We start from the raw sequence: 15,738 nt of genomic DNA, 5'->3' as shown, positions 1-15,738 counted from the left end.
TTAATTACCTACATTTTATTACATGAAAATATATAATAACATACTGATGATAATGTTAGTGTAAACTTAACCCGTTTTAATCAGTCCGCTGAAATATTTGGGAGTTTTCTTGAAATGTAAGATTACACACCGATTATTCAAACACAGGTATCAACGGTGAATTCAGTATAAATGTATGGAATATGATGAACTTATATGAGACTCTGTATTGTATAAAATTACTGAGAATGGTTTTTGACAAATAAATAATTCTTAATATTGACATGGTACATAGCCAGCAGATTTACTACGTGTTCCATATTGAACACATCACTTCAACGTTCTAACGTCACATTAGACCTCTGAATATGTTTTATTTTAAAATGGTCCAACATAAATTAAATTGTTTAGTATATTTTGAGAAAAACGTTCTATGTCTAATAGAGCGTATATGTGAATACTAATTCAAGTTGATAACATGTAACTAGAAAAATGAAAAGTAGTACATGCTCAACAAAGAATCACAAGATGAACGTAATATTACTGCCAAAAAGAAACAGATGACCACTGAGCAGATGACTTTTTAGATACTTTAAAAGTACAAAAAAATGAAGAAGCTTTTGAGAAATTAAAACATTCTGCGGCATAACGGGCCTTTATCTCTTAATCTACTTAAACCGTTAATGAATAGCTTTAATTACCAGTTATATCTCCGCCTGCACATACGCGCAGTCTGACCATCATTATACACTCAATTTTGGTAATGAACATTATAAAATGGAAGTTTGACAATACCATTAGGAATATCAGCCTATTAGGCTAATAGTACGACCGAAGTCACGTAGTTTTCTATTTGAAAGCAGCAGTTACACGATGGGAAATTATGCAATGTTGTATAGTGTTTTTGCCACATTTCGGTAACGGCACTCTTGCCCTCCTACATGAACAGATTAAAGCTGAATAATGACTTATGCCTCAAAAGAACACAGAAATAAAACATTCTTTAATATGGCCACTTTTAGAAATATTCTATAATATAAGTTTCCAACTTTTCTGCGGTGATGATTGTATTTTATATACAAGACTAAATACGTATAAGCACTGTTCTAAAAATAAATTGCATCATACTGAAACAAGAAACATTTTCCCGGTCAAACTTCCTCATTATTATACTAGATAAGAATCTGTTGTCATGATTTTGTATGAGATGGCTTCTATTATTTAAGAAACAACTTTTGCGGACCGGGATGTAAGATCTTTCATTATTCCACAAAACATATACGACTATTACTACTGTAGTAGTGTTTGCTACACGATGTATATAAATCCAATGGTTTTATTGTCGTTTTCTCTCCTTTATTTCAGACATTCTGTAGATGCTGTACAAATTCTGAAATGAAAGATGAATGATAAAATTGTAAACTTTCACATATAAATCTTATCTTGTACATGTGTATATTACAAAAAAGATTTTTTCTTGTTGTAAAATCACTTTAGAATGAACAACTGGTGATTAATGATAGCCTTTTTTCTAAATTCGAATATCACTCTTTTTAAGTATGCGTCTTTTTATTATTATTTATAATCGAACCACAAAAAAGCAAGCCAATTATTTCCCGACAAGTTATGTTTTTACAAGGTTATATTCAATATATTCAATATTCAAGGTATTATCTGATGTTTGGAGCAGATCGTTTTTTCTTTGAACAAGGTATTTTTCATTCATTACTTGGCAATGGCTTGTTCCAGGAACAGATGCAAAAACATAAGCGTATAGCTTCCTACATTATCGAACTACAGTACATTTTGTATAAAATAAAACTGGTCATTTACCATCCAGGTCAATCATGCCGTCTTTATTTATATCAGCAGTTTTAATTATCTCGTCAATCAGATCTTCATCATTGGGGTCTTCTCTACAGTCCATCAGAATGCCTAAATGTTAAATAACTGATATTATAGATGCTAAATATCCAATATACAGCAAGTTTTATAGAATCCCCTGTTTACTATGCTTTAACTGGTTTTGAAGTTTCCAAAGTGAAAGCAGATGTACGGTCAAAAAGTAATTTAAAGCAAGGAAGTATATTGATTCAAATTCCTATTCCGACTTTCACGTGATACCATGTGCAAAGATAGTTAATTGGCTATTCACAAAAAAAACCGACAACCAAAAAGCAACAAAACAAAAACAAACAAACAAACACAAACGATGTAGAACTGCAATTAAACAATGTCTGGTTTTGTTAACATATACTCCCTCCTATAAAATGGAATTTAAATGACCGTTCATAAGCAGCATAATGACCTCATCCAACATGTAACTCGCTCATAAAATGCGCCTGAAAGACGTCATATAAAATTACATAGATGGTGTTATTAACACTATACAATCCAGTCGGATACATTGTTAAGATAAATAAAATAATTATTGAAAATAAAGAGATATTGAAACTTGTAATTTCGTTTCTTTTTTACTTCCGCGACAGTTAGGTGCGAAAAAGAATAGCCAGATACGAAAATCGGCAGCGGAAATATATAGCGTTAGTGGTATAGATCTCTTTTTATTTCTTTTTATAGTCGTAATTATATCGTGGTCAATTTCTTAACATTAAAAGTCCAAACTAGTATAAAATAGCCGATAAATACAGCTTAGACATATTTTATTTATAACTGTCTCAAATTAGAATAGTTTATTCAAGTCATTTATTTACATATAGTATGCAAGATAAATCTTCGCATGGATAAACTTACGTTTGAGTTCTCTCCTGTCTATTTTTCCGTTCTTGTCTATGTCATAGTAGTCAAAAGCCTCTCGTAATTTCTCCTTTGGATCTCCGCTAGCTAGCTGCTTTTCCATGAACGTACAAAACTCTTCACAGTTAACTTTCTCATCATCTGGATAGGAACAACAATAATAGTCATTATCACATAAGATGTCAATCATGCACAAGTCCCTAGTGATACTCGTATTATTCAACATAAAACAATTGTCGCATTTGTCAAAATCTTCATCTATATGGTTCAATCCAACAATTGATTTCTGATTATGACTTGATGGTACTTATAATTTGAGAGTTAATAATGTTACTGAAAAGTGAATTATGATACTTAAAAGTGAATTGTGTTACGATGGGAAGTAAAAATTTAAGTTCATTATGTACAATTAAAACATTAAAACAGAGACAAATTGACAGGGTAACCACCGCCTATCTCTCAGAGAATATTCCGAGACAATGGCTTAGAGTGTTTCATAAATCAATTACAGAAACAGTAGGTTATCTATAACTAATACTGACAAACCAAACAAGACATTTGTTGGTTATAAGTGAAATCATGCCTACCCAAGGGGTATATACTGAGTGAACAGTCACAATAAGTTGACATTTTGCTATTTCTTTCAGTTTTTATAATTTTCTTCGCATGAACGATGGTGGCCCAAGGAAATTCCATCAGAATTTACCATACCGTTTAATTTATTAGAAGGAGCGGGGCAGTATTTTTATATTTTAAGCTAATTTATATTTTTTCTTAACATTTTCAAGTATCAACTGTTGGTCAAGCAGCATTATAAATGTCAATCCTTAATTCAGCTCAACTTGACAATAAAAAATGAGCAAAATGTCATTTTAGAAATCGACTTTAGAAAGAAGCAAGTGATTTACTTCTTCCTGAACGCATATTTCGTTAAGTGCTCCACAGAATCACTGTGTAATTTAATCAATTTTATGTAATAGACAATTATTTATAAATGTGAAAGAGTATTTGTAATCTGTGACTGACCTAGAATAATCTGAATATTAATGTTATTTGTTTGGATCAGACGATCGACTTTTTATTGATGATATTCAAGTTGATGTATAATGAAGTGATGCATCTTTATTGACATATCACTTGCAGGAACGGCATAAATATATCAGTACCTTCTTGTACAGAATTGGTTCATATCATGCTCAATTTCAGCACCGGGAATGACCTTAAAGACGGGTTTCAAAAACACAATTTTAAATAACATTTGTTTGTTATTTCTCTGAGAAACAGGCAATCATATTATAAACCAAATACGCGAATTGTGTACCACTAGTTTGAACATGATAAGCCTATAATGCATCTACATAGAAAAAGGGAGGAGAAAGCGGCTAGGTGATTCGTTTATTAACTAATCCGTCTGGAGGAGCCAGTGGTAATGCCTAAAGTATAACCATTGATTTCCAAGATGAACAAAAAGGTCCTTCCACAGAATTACGGATGGTAGTGTTACATGTACACCACAGTTTTCCTAGTTTCTGTACTGTGTCAGTCAAAATGGTATATTTGTATGAACTTTGTTCAAAACCCATGTGAACCAAGCTATTCAAAGAAAATTTTTTTTCTTCATGTTTGTAACCGTTAGAATTAGGCACGGCTAGTAAGAATTCAATTTTCAATTTTTTGCTTTTTTTCTACAACCAACAGATTTGTGATATTTACCCAACTTATATAACGAAGACATCTTACCATTTTTATCAACTTCCTTTATGTATTCGTCAACTTCTTCATCAGTCGGATTAGTCCCTAACACTCTCATTAGACATTTAATTTCGTCTTTACACAACTCACCGTCCTTATTTGTATCGAATTCATTAAAAAGCTCAATCCATTCTGAAAAAAATGAAACAGAGAGAAGGTATATCATTAGATACCTGTTGCAATAAAGCAGTTGTACTTTCCATACCTTTAAATCCAATTTTACTTTAATAAAATTTTGATCAAAGAATAGACAGAAAAAGAATTAAATTATATCTTTAGAGAGAAAAATTTAAATTATAGTTTAAACAATAACTTTGTAAACTAAAGACAATATAATTGTATATGGTTTGATACATTTTAGTTTTCGAACATCAAATATATATTTTCTGCTTGAGTGTGTATGAAGTCCTTTGTAAATAAAGTATAAATATTGACTTTTGTCGTAATGACCCTCGAAACCGCTGTTTTTCACTGTGATGTCTTTACTCGAAAACAAAAACAATAACAAAAAAAAAATCATCATTATGGCTGACCACAGGGTATGTTGCATTAACAAAATAATCAAATCAAAGAAAGTGGTCTCTTCATGAAATGCGCTAAACTGAATTTAGAAAATGCATACTCATGTCAACTTCCAGCATGCTTTTTGGTACTTTTTTTCATTTTTGTTGCTTCAAATGACATATAAATAAATTCACTTACCCTGTCGCGAATTTATATCGTTAGGTTGGGCCTGGAACAGAATATTCAGTTTTTAAGATAATATTTATAATAAGATATGCTTAAAGTTGGTAGCGCTTTTATCCAAAACTTCAAGTATTTTTCAAACTGTGTATAAAATTTAGCTATATATTTTCAATATTTTACTTAGTATTTACAAGAAATTATTACTGACGTAAACGGTACAATTCATACATCATACATAAACATGGCATTTTCTAAACAGAACAGAAAACAACAGCAGTAAGCTACCATAATAACCTCTTTACACACGGAATAATGTAGAACTCAGTTTAAACATATTTTAGATTGATTGTAAATTCGTGTTAGAACTAGCGTAATGAATTTATTTGCGCAAGTGAAGGAAACAAAAAAGTTATTCATCGCGATATTATTGGCATGTTTCACAATGCGCTTGTATTTCAGTTGCTTCACGCTCAAACTCTAAGCATTTTCATGTGAATAGCCCAAATAAACTTTTCTTCCGTATATGAATTAACCACCTTTACATTAAATTTCAATTAAAATAACACAAATATTTTCCTGATAAGAAAGAAAACACTCAATAAGTAGAAAAATGAAAATAAATAGATCTAAATAGATAAATAAATAAATAAATTATAACAAAAACATATTTTAGAATTCTTAATAAAATCATAACATATAAATATATAAAAATATATTTTACCATTTTTCAAAGGTTCTTAATAAAATCATAACATATAAATGTATAAAAATATATTTTACCATTTTTCAAAGGTTCGTGCTGGATGACCAAGTATTTCTCACCGTTTGCCAACCTTGTTAAAAAATAGTAAAGTATAATTTACGATGCGTAATCCTCTTAAAGAACTTCTAATCAGAAATCAATTAAAATATTTCTGAAATCTGGCCGTGCAAGTTGATGCTGATTGACATTCTCTCCAGATCCAATATTTCAAAGTTATTCTCAAGAAGGAAAGATGAAAGAGATCTAACTAAGATCAATATGTATATCATTAATGTCTAAAAGAAAACAGTTCGGTTTCATGGTCAATCAATACCTACAGCTAAAGATCTATCGATATAACTAAGTGATAAGCTTTGACAGCATGAAGTGTTCACAAAAATTATAGTACTAGAATATACGTTACATTATTTATCACTGTAAGAGTAAAGAATATAAGGATATTTTCACGTAAATAACGTTACAGGATAAAAAAGAAATACTTAAAGATGCACATCCGAATACTATATGATTGTTATGATTTGCTTTTAAAGTATATATGTATTTTTCATTTTAAAGTTTATATGCATTTTTCATTTTAAAAATCACAAATATCTTAAATGTGTTATTCCATCTTCATATGATAAGATTGTCTTCGAAATTGTCAGTGTCGATGATATTGTTAAAAAAGACACATTGCATACCTTTAAGTTTTGCTTATTTTCACTTGCTGAAATCAATAATGTGATCTTTGTTTCATTTTCCTCTATTACATATTTGTAAAATAATTGTCCGATCAAGATCGCGATACTGTATAGAAATAAAACTTATACCAGCAATTCAAGGACGCTAATGTCCGACACAATCTGAATATTTTCTTACATCTCGGCGCAGCTATAAAACAAAATACTGATTCAATAAAAACATTTTTTCTATTTTATATAAATTAAGTAGTGTGATGGAATTATATATGTCAGGACTATCATGATTAGGACTTTGTATTTTTAAAAAGGATCGTGTGTATTAGAGAAGATTTGCTTTTACAGTTTGCTTATCTCACAAAACATAACAATAACATTACCAGGTATTGAATTAGAAATGTATTCAGAAGTAATAAAAGTAAAACAAGTTTTATATACAGCAATGAAGTTATTATTATTTTCTTTTCTCAACTGCGGCATCAAAACATTCACTCCCTTGACTATAAATGGAATACTGTACAGGAAATAAAAGAATCGATCGTAAAAAGTCATTTTGACTGCTGGTGCTAAAAGAATCTGAGAGTACTGGTCAGAACTGGTATATAATATTCAAAAATGATAGGAGTCACGGTAAATAAAGAGAAAACGTATAGTTTGCTGAAGGTGCAAAATCTATTATTAAAACACTGATAAAGCTCCCTAATAATCAAAATACTTGTCTGAACACAAAACTACCGTTTATCATCAATGTACAAGGCACTTGTCAAGTAAGTTGTTTAGCAGACCAATTATAATTGCGGAATCTAATTTTAAATTATTAGAACTTTGTTACAGTTGCCAAGTTGTTAAAACAAACTATAGCTTTGAATCTTTGTTTACCATGTTTTCCTATATCTGAATGTAATAACTTTGCACATGTCGATAACTAAGAAAAACTCTCCATCCTGGGTTAAGACATTATTTACACTCAGTGATCTCTAAAACAGGAGTAATTCCTATACCAGTTGCAGCTATTATTTAAAAACGGATGTAACAAAATGAACGGATCTTGTTTTGTATGTCCAGTTCTATTACTCATAAAACGGTAGGTCACTATTAACAGATAGAAGACAAGAATTGATTTAAAAGAAAATTTCGTTTTTTACAAAATTTATTCAATGAAGTATATAATTATGTAATATTGAATTGTCATAGAAAAATTTGACAAAAGGCAATGTGTATATCCATATATATGCAGTAATATTCAAGCAAGGATTCAATCGAAATGTGCCAATGGATAAAAACTAATTATTGAGATAAAAATGTTTGACCATATTGAACATGTCTTTGTATTTGTCTATCTTTGAATGTCACAACATAAACTGGCTATATCATCATTGTACATGTATTAAATTAATCCTAAACCTAGTGAATAAGACTTGTACAACTTCCTTGTTTTGAACAGTCCATTATCATTTTGAGATTATCAAAATGATATTCCTGGATTTATTCTAGTGGTGCACTGGTGGCAAAGACTACACACTTTGGACTGCAGCGGGCTAAATGTTTAACAAATTGTAGAGTTATGTTCTTTTGACGTGTAAAATATGGTTATGATATTAACATACAATAATATACAGATTATAATTGATCGCACCAAACAATATCAGATTTTCTAATCAGGTAGTCAATACTGATACATGTATATTGGATATATTGAATTCTTTATTGATGACCAAAGTTGAAACAACAATGCTGGCTTCTTAGCAACTATGATCTTTACTTGAAAAGCGTAATGAACTCTGAAAAGAAGAACGAGATCATTTTCTATACTTTAAATTATTGTCGTGATTTTTTCACTGCACATTTTTTCTTTAAAGATATACTATGCTCATAATTGAGTAAAATATTTTAAACGAAATCTATGAAATTCGTACTAAATTTGTCTTGAAGCTGTGTTACCTATTACAGGTCAAGTAAAGTTGGTATTTTCTAAAAAACACCTGTCAGTTTTAAGGACACTATATTCATGTTGTGTGATCACCAACGGTGTGTATAATTTTAACATAACGTTTTTACTTCGTGTGAATACATGTCATAACATGTTTATTTAATATTTACAAAGAGACTGTGAAGCAATTATCATATTTTCTAAAATCAAATTTGAGCACAGTATATCTTTAAAATTAACTTAAAAAAAGTACCAGATAATCATTTTTCAATATCTCAATTAGAGTACTACATGTATTACTATGAAAATAAAGTAAAATAGCATGAAAATATAATAATGCTATCCTTAAATGAATTTACCAAAATTATCAATTTTGAAATTTAAACGATTAATTACATTTTGTATAATTATAAGAAAGATTCTAAATAAATGACTGCATTGCGCCCATTTGACTTCGCTTTGTCATACATATGTGATTTTATTCGTGTACACTTCATTTTGAGTTCCGTTTACATTATCGGCACTTTTAAAGAAACAGTCACATTGCCCGAAGAAATATAAGATACTGACTAAGACCCTTTCAGACGTTTAATGTGGCCCGATTTTAAATATTTTCGCGATTCTAGCTCCGCGTTAGCGGATTTATTACAATTAGATGTAAAACAATGCATTAAAACATTTCCTTTACATTTTTATAGCCTCATCTGTTCAGTTCCACTTAAAAGAGGGCTAATTAGCAGGTTAAATAAGAAAAGTATACAAGTACCCTTAAATTCAATTTTCCCGTTTTTATCGTCATCCACCAGTGCAAAAATTTCATCAATATCATTAGGATCCATGTATCCACTTGTCAATATTTCTGCAAAGATATTTGTCAATTTCAAGATTAAATGCAATAACCTCAACAAATTAATCATATGAGAAATAAATGAAATGATAAAAGTCAAGTATTTTCATTACAGCCTTGTCAAAGTTTACAAAAAACTTGCAATATCTAAGTTTTTTTGCATCCTGTAATCATTTTTAGGGAAACATGTAGTATTTCTAAGTGCAAACTACAGGTATTACCATCTTCGTTCTTTTTGAGTGTAAAAGTTTCAATAAGACACGAATCTTTGCGTAAATATAGTCACCTTTTAATTCTTCTTTATCAATATAACCACTGTCATCTTTATCAAAGCATTTGAAAGCCACGTACAACTCTCCACTCGGATCGGGAAGTGTCTTTACCAGCTCAAAGAACTCCTCGAAAGTTATTATTTCCTCTTCCTCTGAAATAGCGAACTTTTGATGACAAGATTTTGTGCATATAACTTGCTGGTCGTTATAGTTATTTATTGTAAGTTATTGGTGTTTAATGTTTGATGTTTTGAACTCTTCAACAATTTATTCATACAAAGTGTTACAGTTACTTATTATTTCTTCTTATTTATGATTTAGTGATTAGCCTGCCCATGATCTCCCTTGTGCCCTGTCCTGTTTTTGTTTGGGGTCCTCCTGGGCTCCTTGCCGCTGGCTCTTGTTGCTTTTCGTGGGGGTTGCGTTCATTGAACGCCGCCTTTCCTTGCTGATCTTGTTTATCACATTTTACGTTATAAATGATAAGGAACGGAAAAGCTCTGAATATATCAACTCAACTATGGCTGGATAAATGGCCACTTAAGACATATACTTTCCCTTACTACGCTAAATATTTTAAATGAGCTTTCAATCTGGACAACACCATTCATCAATTTTAGGAAAATTTTCCAAATATGTACTGACTAACAAGCGAACAGTGCAGACTATGATAATACAGCTTATCTGGGTCTGCACCGTAAGAATGAATAGTATCAGTTGCCGCCGGCATTTTAAATGATAAGGTGATCTAGTGGTAATGGTGACTGCTTCTAAAACCCAGTATTTTAGTTATACACAATGTTTCCTCCGTAACCGCTTGTACTGATAAATGAGAACATGTAGACTTTTACGTCATTGTCATGGTGTAGTTAATCCAATAAAACTGCCAGGAATGTTTTTAAACTTTATTAAGCCATAAATTGCCAGAAATGTGTTTAAACTTTATAAACCCATAAATTGTCAGAAATGTGTTTAAACTTTATTAAAACATAAATTGCAATTTCAACATACTAGCTATTTTAAAGAATCTTTTATGTACTTCACGTTGGTGTTTTGTTAACAAGACAATATAGCTAAAACGTATGAAAATAATAATTACTGCATTTTGATTTTCCAAGTCTTTGCAAAAAGTCTTCCTCGTCTGCTTTTGTTGGATTAAATCCTACATATTGCATCAAGCGTGTAATTTCCTCACCAGATATTACCCCATCTTTATTCATATCATAGTTGTCAAACTTTCTTCTCCATTCTATATGAAATTAATATCAACATATCATGTTATAATTTTGGTTATTAAGTTACATTAGCTGTGTATATATTTCTACTGTCATTAGTCCTTGTAATTTTAACTAATTTTAATTAAATAACTATTAGAATGTTAAGACTCTTACGTGATAATATCAAAATGAGTTAAGGAAAACAAAATTAATACTTATAGTTCAAATGTATAACTCACCCTCTTCATCGAACTCCATCTGCAATATAAACGTACTGTGTGCAATTTTCAAGGTCAGATTAATACTCAAAGACGAGATAGGGATGGAAAATCGAAATAAAACATATTGATTTCAATGAAAATTGAACATTAGTAGCTCGACTATCCGAAGAATTTGGGCAAGCTATTGTACCGCAATAAGGCGTCGGCGTCAAACTTTGGTTAAGTTATTTTGCACGCATGTCGGTTATACGTATAATAGAATAGAATACGATTGCATTGAAAAATACTTAAGGGCATTGATTGAAACACACTTCTTTGAGAGAATAATAGAGATCACTGTCTATAGATGGATTTTGATAGAATTAAGGCCCTTTTGAACGTAGAATCGTTTACTTTATTCAGGCTCTTGTTTTAAAATCAAGCATTGTATTTTAAATTCTAAAGGTATCAATCTTATGTCTAAGCATTCATACCAAAGATATGAAACAACCTAGATATATTGAAATAACAGTCAATTAACCATACTAAATTCCTAGTTTTGTTGCATACAAACGCTTCGAAACGTTGTGTACATATATCCCTCGTACACATAAACTTCGAATTTATTGTTTGTATAATGTAACAATACATTTTAAGTCATGCTTTATTTCATAGAGTGAACACTGTCTTTAGATGTTTTAATGTCTTTCGAGTCAATAAGCTATCCAAAGAGCAAATTTAGACTCGACCTAATATAATGTATAACATCATTCTTGTATTATTTCATTAATCAAAATATCAAAACAACTCTGACTAACAGTGTAGAGATGTCTTAAAATAGTGAAATGTGAACTAACACATCAAAGGGCTTCAAACCTAAACAATATGAAAATGTTGCAGACCCGAATTTGTCGAGCCTGTTCATGGATGGCACAGGTTTAAACCATCTTTCACTCATCTTGCAACATGAGTGTAAATGGCACAATTTTGTAATTAGTGATATCATAGATGTGTCCATGGAAACCTGACGAACGAGATAGTGCATGATAAAAGCTCTCCTTACGTACATTTTATTTAAGGAAATACAACCAAATATACAAAATATAATCTCATAGGCTGTTTATAACTTGGTGAAGTTTGAAGTAGAAGTGACTTAACATGGATACCAACTTCACGAAAACCAGCAAAAATAAGATATATTTTAAATTAATACATAAATTAATATATATTAAGTTAATAAATTAATATTAAGTTTCCGTCGTTCCAAAATGAAATACAGAAATACATAGGTTGTGAATAAAATTTACCTTTTTAAAAAATCTAAATAGTCTTTACACTTTTATTTTATATCCTTACTAGTCCGCTTATATTTTTTCTAATGATCGAAGTTGTGGAATGATATTAAAAAGTGACAGTAGTTTTATATATTTAATGTAGTCTCTAAACCTGTGTGAATGAATGTTTTGATAAATTCTTTAAAGAATACTTAACTGTATCAAAATGTATACACTTATCTGTAACGGATACATAATTTACGCAGTGCTGTATACGAACTAAATTGATGAGTGAATAATTTTCAAATAATTCATTTATTAAATTTTACTTTCAGTCAAGATTGATCGATGATCAATATTGATTAGTTTTGGCAACCGTGGAGTAATTGATGATTCTCAAAATGCAAGTGCAAGCAGAACGTGGTTAAGAATATTAATGATAGAAATTTAACGAAATTTATTTATTTTTTATTTATGTATTTTAATTATTACTATGATATGTATCATACCTTTTGAATATATTATGCGAGCTTTGATACATTATTTTCACTTGAAAGCTTCAACGTTTAGCGTAGATCTAAACACTTATTGTAAGTTTACTTTGAAATTCTTTTTTTGTTGATAATTACGCTTTTAACATATGCAAGTGCGAAATATAGTTTAAAGTTGAACTTTTATTAAGGAAATAGATATTAATTTTGAGTAAGTTGTTGTAGAACAGAACATGTTTCGAGTTTAAATGTGCAGGAGTATAATCACAAAGGCCAATATTAAAATATTTACAAAACATTTGTCCGATAAACCGTGCATTATCGTTCTACGACGCAGACCTCCCAGTCAGCCCAAAGCATTGAACGGGCCTCAACCCTCGGATGTTTGCCAGCTCACTGACCGGTACTGTATTGCTATGATGTCCTCAGTACTTTGTGCTTTTCCTTAGATAATGTGAAGCGTGTAAGAATGGATCATTACGAACATATTTTATCACTAAGTCTGATTACAGGGTGGGAATCATTTTAAGGTTATGTAATAGAAAGAGCACCGAAACACGAGGTTATCTGATTTGTACTCGGGGGCGTAGCCCCCGAGTATTAATCAGATTACCGAGTGTTTTGGTGTTTTTTCTCTTTTGTATCATAGTCAAACATAAAAACACGTTCCCTGTTGTCACAATATGAAACCCCGGCAAAAATGAACCAATGAACGAACATCTGAATATGATATTTCTGTCGCTTTTCCTTTCTCTGCCGTCACAATATGTAAACCCCAGCAAAAATGAGCCAATCAATGGGCACGCTCTGCAGTGCGGGTAACTAATACCCGCACTCCAGTTAACGCACTGTGCATGTATATGTATACGATTTAACCCTGACACATTGTAAAATCCCGAATGTCAGATAATGCCGGAAACTTCAAAACATGCTGTTTAATTATAAAGTAAGTAAGTTGTGAAATTGTTAAATGGATTTAGTATTAATTATATTTGTAACCATAAAAAATGTGTTTACTAGTGCAAAACGAATCAATAATTCAGTACAAACAGAGAAGTTTAAAATTCCCTAACATGCAGGAACCAAAACCAAAAGTGACTGGATTTTGTCACAAGTCAAGTTCCAATTCTAGAGTATGAGCTAGAAATGGAAAAGGTTATCCCCTCTGGGTACTTTATGGGACCCATGTAGTTTTAAAAATAAACATATAGGAGGACATTTGCAAGTTGTTGTCTGACTGAAACGTTTACCATTAAGACACAAGCCAATGTGAATTATCTGCCCCTGTCACAATTTCTTAATAAACATCCTAATTGAAATAACCATTAATTTTTTAACCAAATGAATTATGTGGTCGGTTTTTGTTTTAGATCATAGACAAGGTTTCTAAAATGATTTACTTCATAATTAATTGATGTTATTACTTTTCAAAATGGCCGCGAAATTCAAAATGGCCGCCATTTGCCTGTTATTTTATTAACATTTTAATATAAACTTTGTGGTTTTGTTTGAAAAAAAGCAAAACATTTCTTAATTATAAAAAAATTGTTTGTATAAATATTATAGAAGTTAAATATACTTTTTGATGTTCAATTTGGTTTATTTATAATGCTATTTAAGGATATAAATTACCCCCCCCCCCCTTTTTCCAAAATAACTTTTTAGTCACATATTAATTATTACTCGAAATCTTCTTCGAAAATGACATCAATATACATTTCCATCTCAATTTCCTCTAGATCACCTTCTTCATTTTAATCATCTTCTAACACTTCACTTGCATTCGTATTAGCTATGATTTCAATTAATTCTGGTGGTAGTATATTTCCCTCTGTCCAGGTACAATGTATATGTGAGACCTCCGGTTGTACTAGTATTCCACCCATATCTATCAGGACTTGGAATAGTTGGGAATTGACAAAATGCATTTCACCACACAAATACTTGGTAATTTGATCTAAAAATAATATGCATCTTTAATGTGGAAAGATATGGTGGTAACAGGTATTGAACGCAAGTCAATAACATAGGTAATTGTAAGTATGTCTGCATTTGGTCTAAACTTTTGTCTGAAAATGTCAACGCGCAACTTATTTATGACACTTTATTTGTCTTTCCTGTATAAAATGCAAACAAACTGTTCTAAAATTTTGAAATCTTATTCTTGAATATCAACACTCTTGCCCATTCTCTTGAGAACTGGTTATTATTCCCCCCTCCTCATAAAAAAGGCTCGTGGTATCAGATCCAGTGAAACTAAGTAGCCCAATCAATGCTTTGCAAAGATCTTGTCCTAGTCTATCAATGATTTTATTTACTTCAAACAGTCTTCTATTATTAGCCACACCTGTGTCAAATAGTATTAAACTGTTGATAGACTGTGCTTACGTTAGAAGTAATACCATAACATTAGTATCAGGAGAAAGTACAATTATTGCTTTGTCATCATTTTTAGTCGCATGTTGCATATGTAGCATAATTCTTCCTCCTGAGACGTATGTAGATCTGGTATTACTTCTACTTTTCCGTCTTTACATTGGAGGAATACACATGTCTGGGTTTGATCCCCGGGAGATGCTTTGGTAGTTTAGCACGGAGGAAGGTAGTCTAGTATTGGTGTATCTCTCTAGGAACGATGGTTAAGAAACTACCCGCCTATATGACTGAAATACTGTTGGGTAAAGGCGTAAAATGAAACAAACAAACAAACAAACAAATAAGCACAAGATTCTCCTTCCGTCCAATTTCCCTGCATATGATTTAACTTTAGACAATTCCTGTAATATAAATCTTATCAATTGTTTCTTATTTTTATTATTATTACAAAAAAACCTTTCCAGTTTACCAAAACTTTGGTTTTGCTGCATTTTATCAGGTATGTATCACTCATTC

General features: G+C 30.9%; 2 protein-coding genes across 2 annotated transcripts; both read right to left on the bottom strand.

The window, feature by feature from the left end:
- Nucleotides 1-766: 766 nt before the first annotated feature.
- LOC132760639 (neo-calmodulin-like) lies at nucleotides 767-7,167 on the bottom strand. Its single transcript, XM_060752662.1, has 6 exons — nucleotides 7,054-7,167; nucleotides 5,191-5,221; nucleotides 4,477-4,620; nucleotides 2,734-2,877; nucleotides 1,813-1,914; nucleotides 767-1,369 (listed from the first exon to the last, which is right to left on the bottom strand). The coding sequence occupies exons 1-6, from the start codon at nucleotides 7,165-7,167 to the stop codon at nucleotides 1,341-1,343; spliced, it is 564 nt and encodes a 187-aa protein (XP_060608645.1). The 3' UTR covers nucleotides 767-1,340.
- Nucleotides 7,168-7,795: 628 nt separating this feature from the next.
- On the bottom strand, nucleotides 7,796-12,540 carry LOC132760644 (uncharacterized). Its single transcript, XM_060752668.1, has 6 exons — nucleotides 12,389-12,540; nucleotides 11,121-11,139; nucleotides 10,764-10,913; nucleotides 9,679-9,816; nucleotides 9,312-9,404; nucleotides 7,796-8,396 (listed from the first exon to the last, which is right to left on the bottom strand). Exons 2-6 carry the CDS (start codon nucleotides 11,137-11,139, stop codon nucleotides 8,374-8,376), a joined length of 423 nt encoding a protein of 140 aa, XP_060608651.1. The 5' UTR covers nucleotides 12,389-12,540; the 3' UTR covers nucleotides 7,796-8,373.
- Nucleotides 12,541-15,738: the final 3,198 nt, after the last annotated feature.

Source organism: Ruditapes philippinarum, unplaced genomic scaffold (genome assembly GCF_026571515.1).
Source record: "Ruditapes philippinarum isolate M1 unplaced genomic scaffold, ASM2657151v2 ctg798_1_1_1_1, whole genome shotgun sequence".
NCBI classification, from domain to species: Eukaryota; Metazoa; Mollusca; class Bivalvia; order Venerida; family Veneridae; genus Ruditapes; species Ruditapes philippinarum.
Note: the sequence above shows the minus strand (reverse complement) of the source record. Positions and strands in the feature narration are given on the sequence as shown.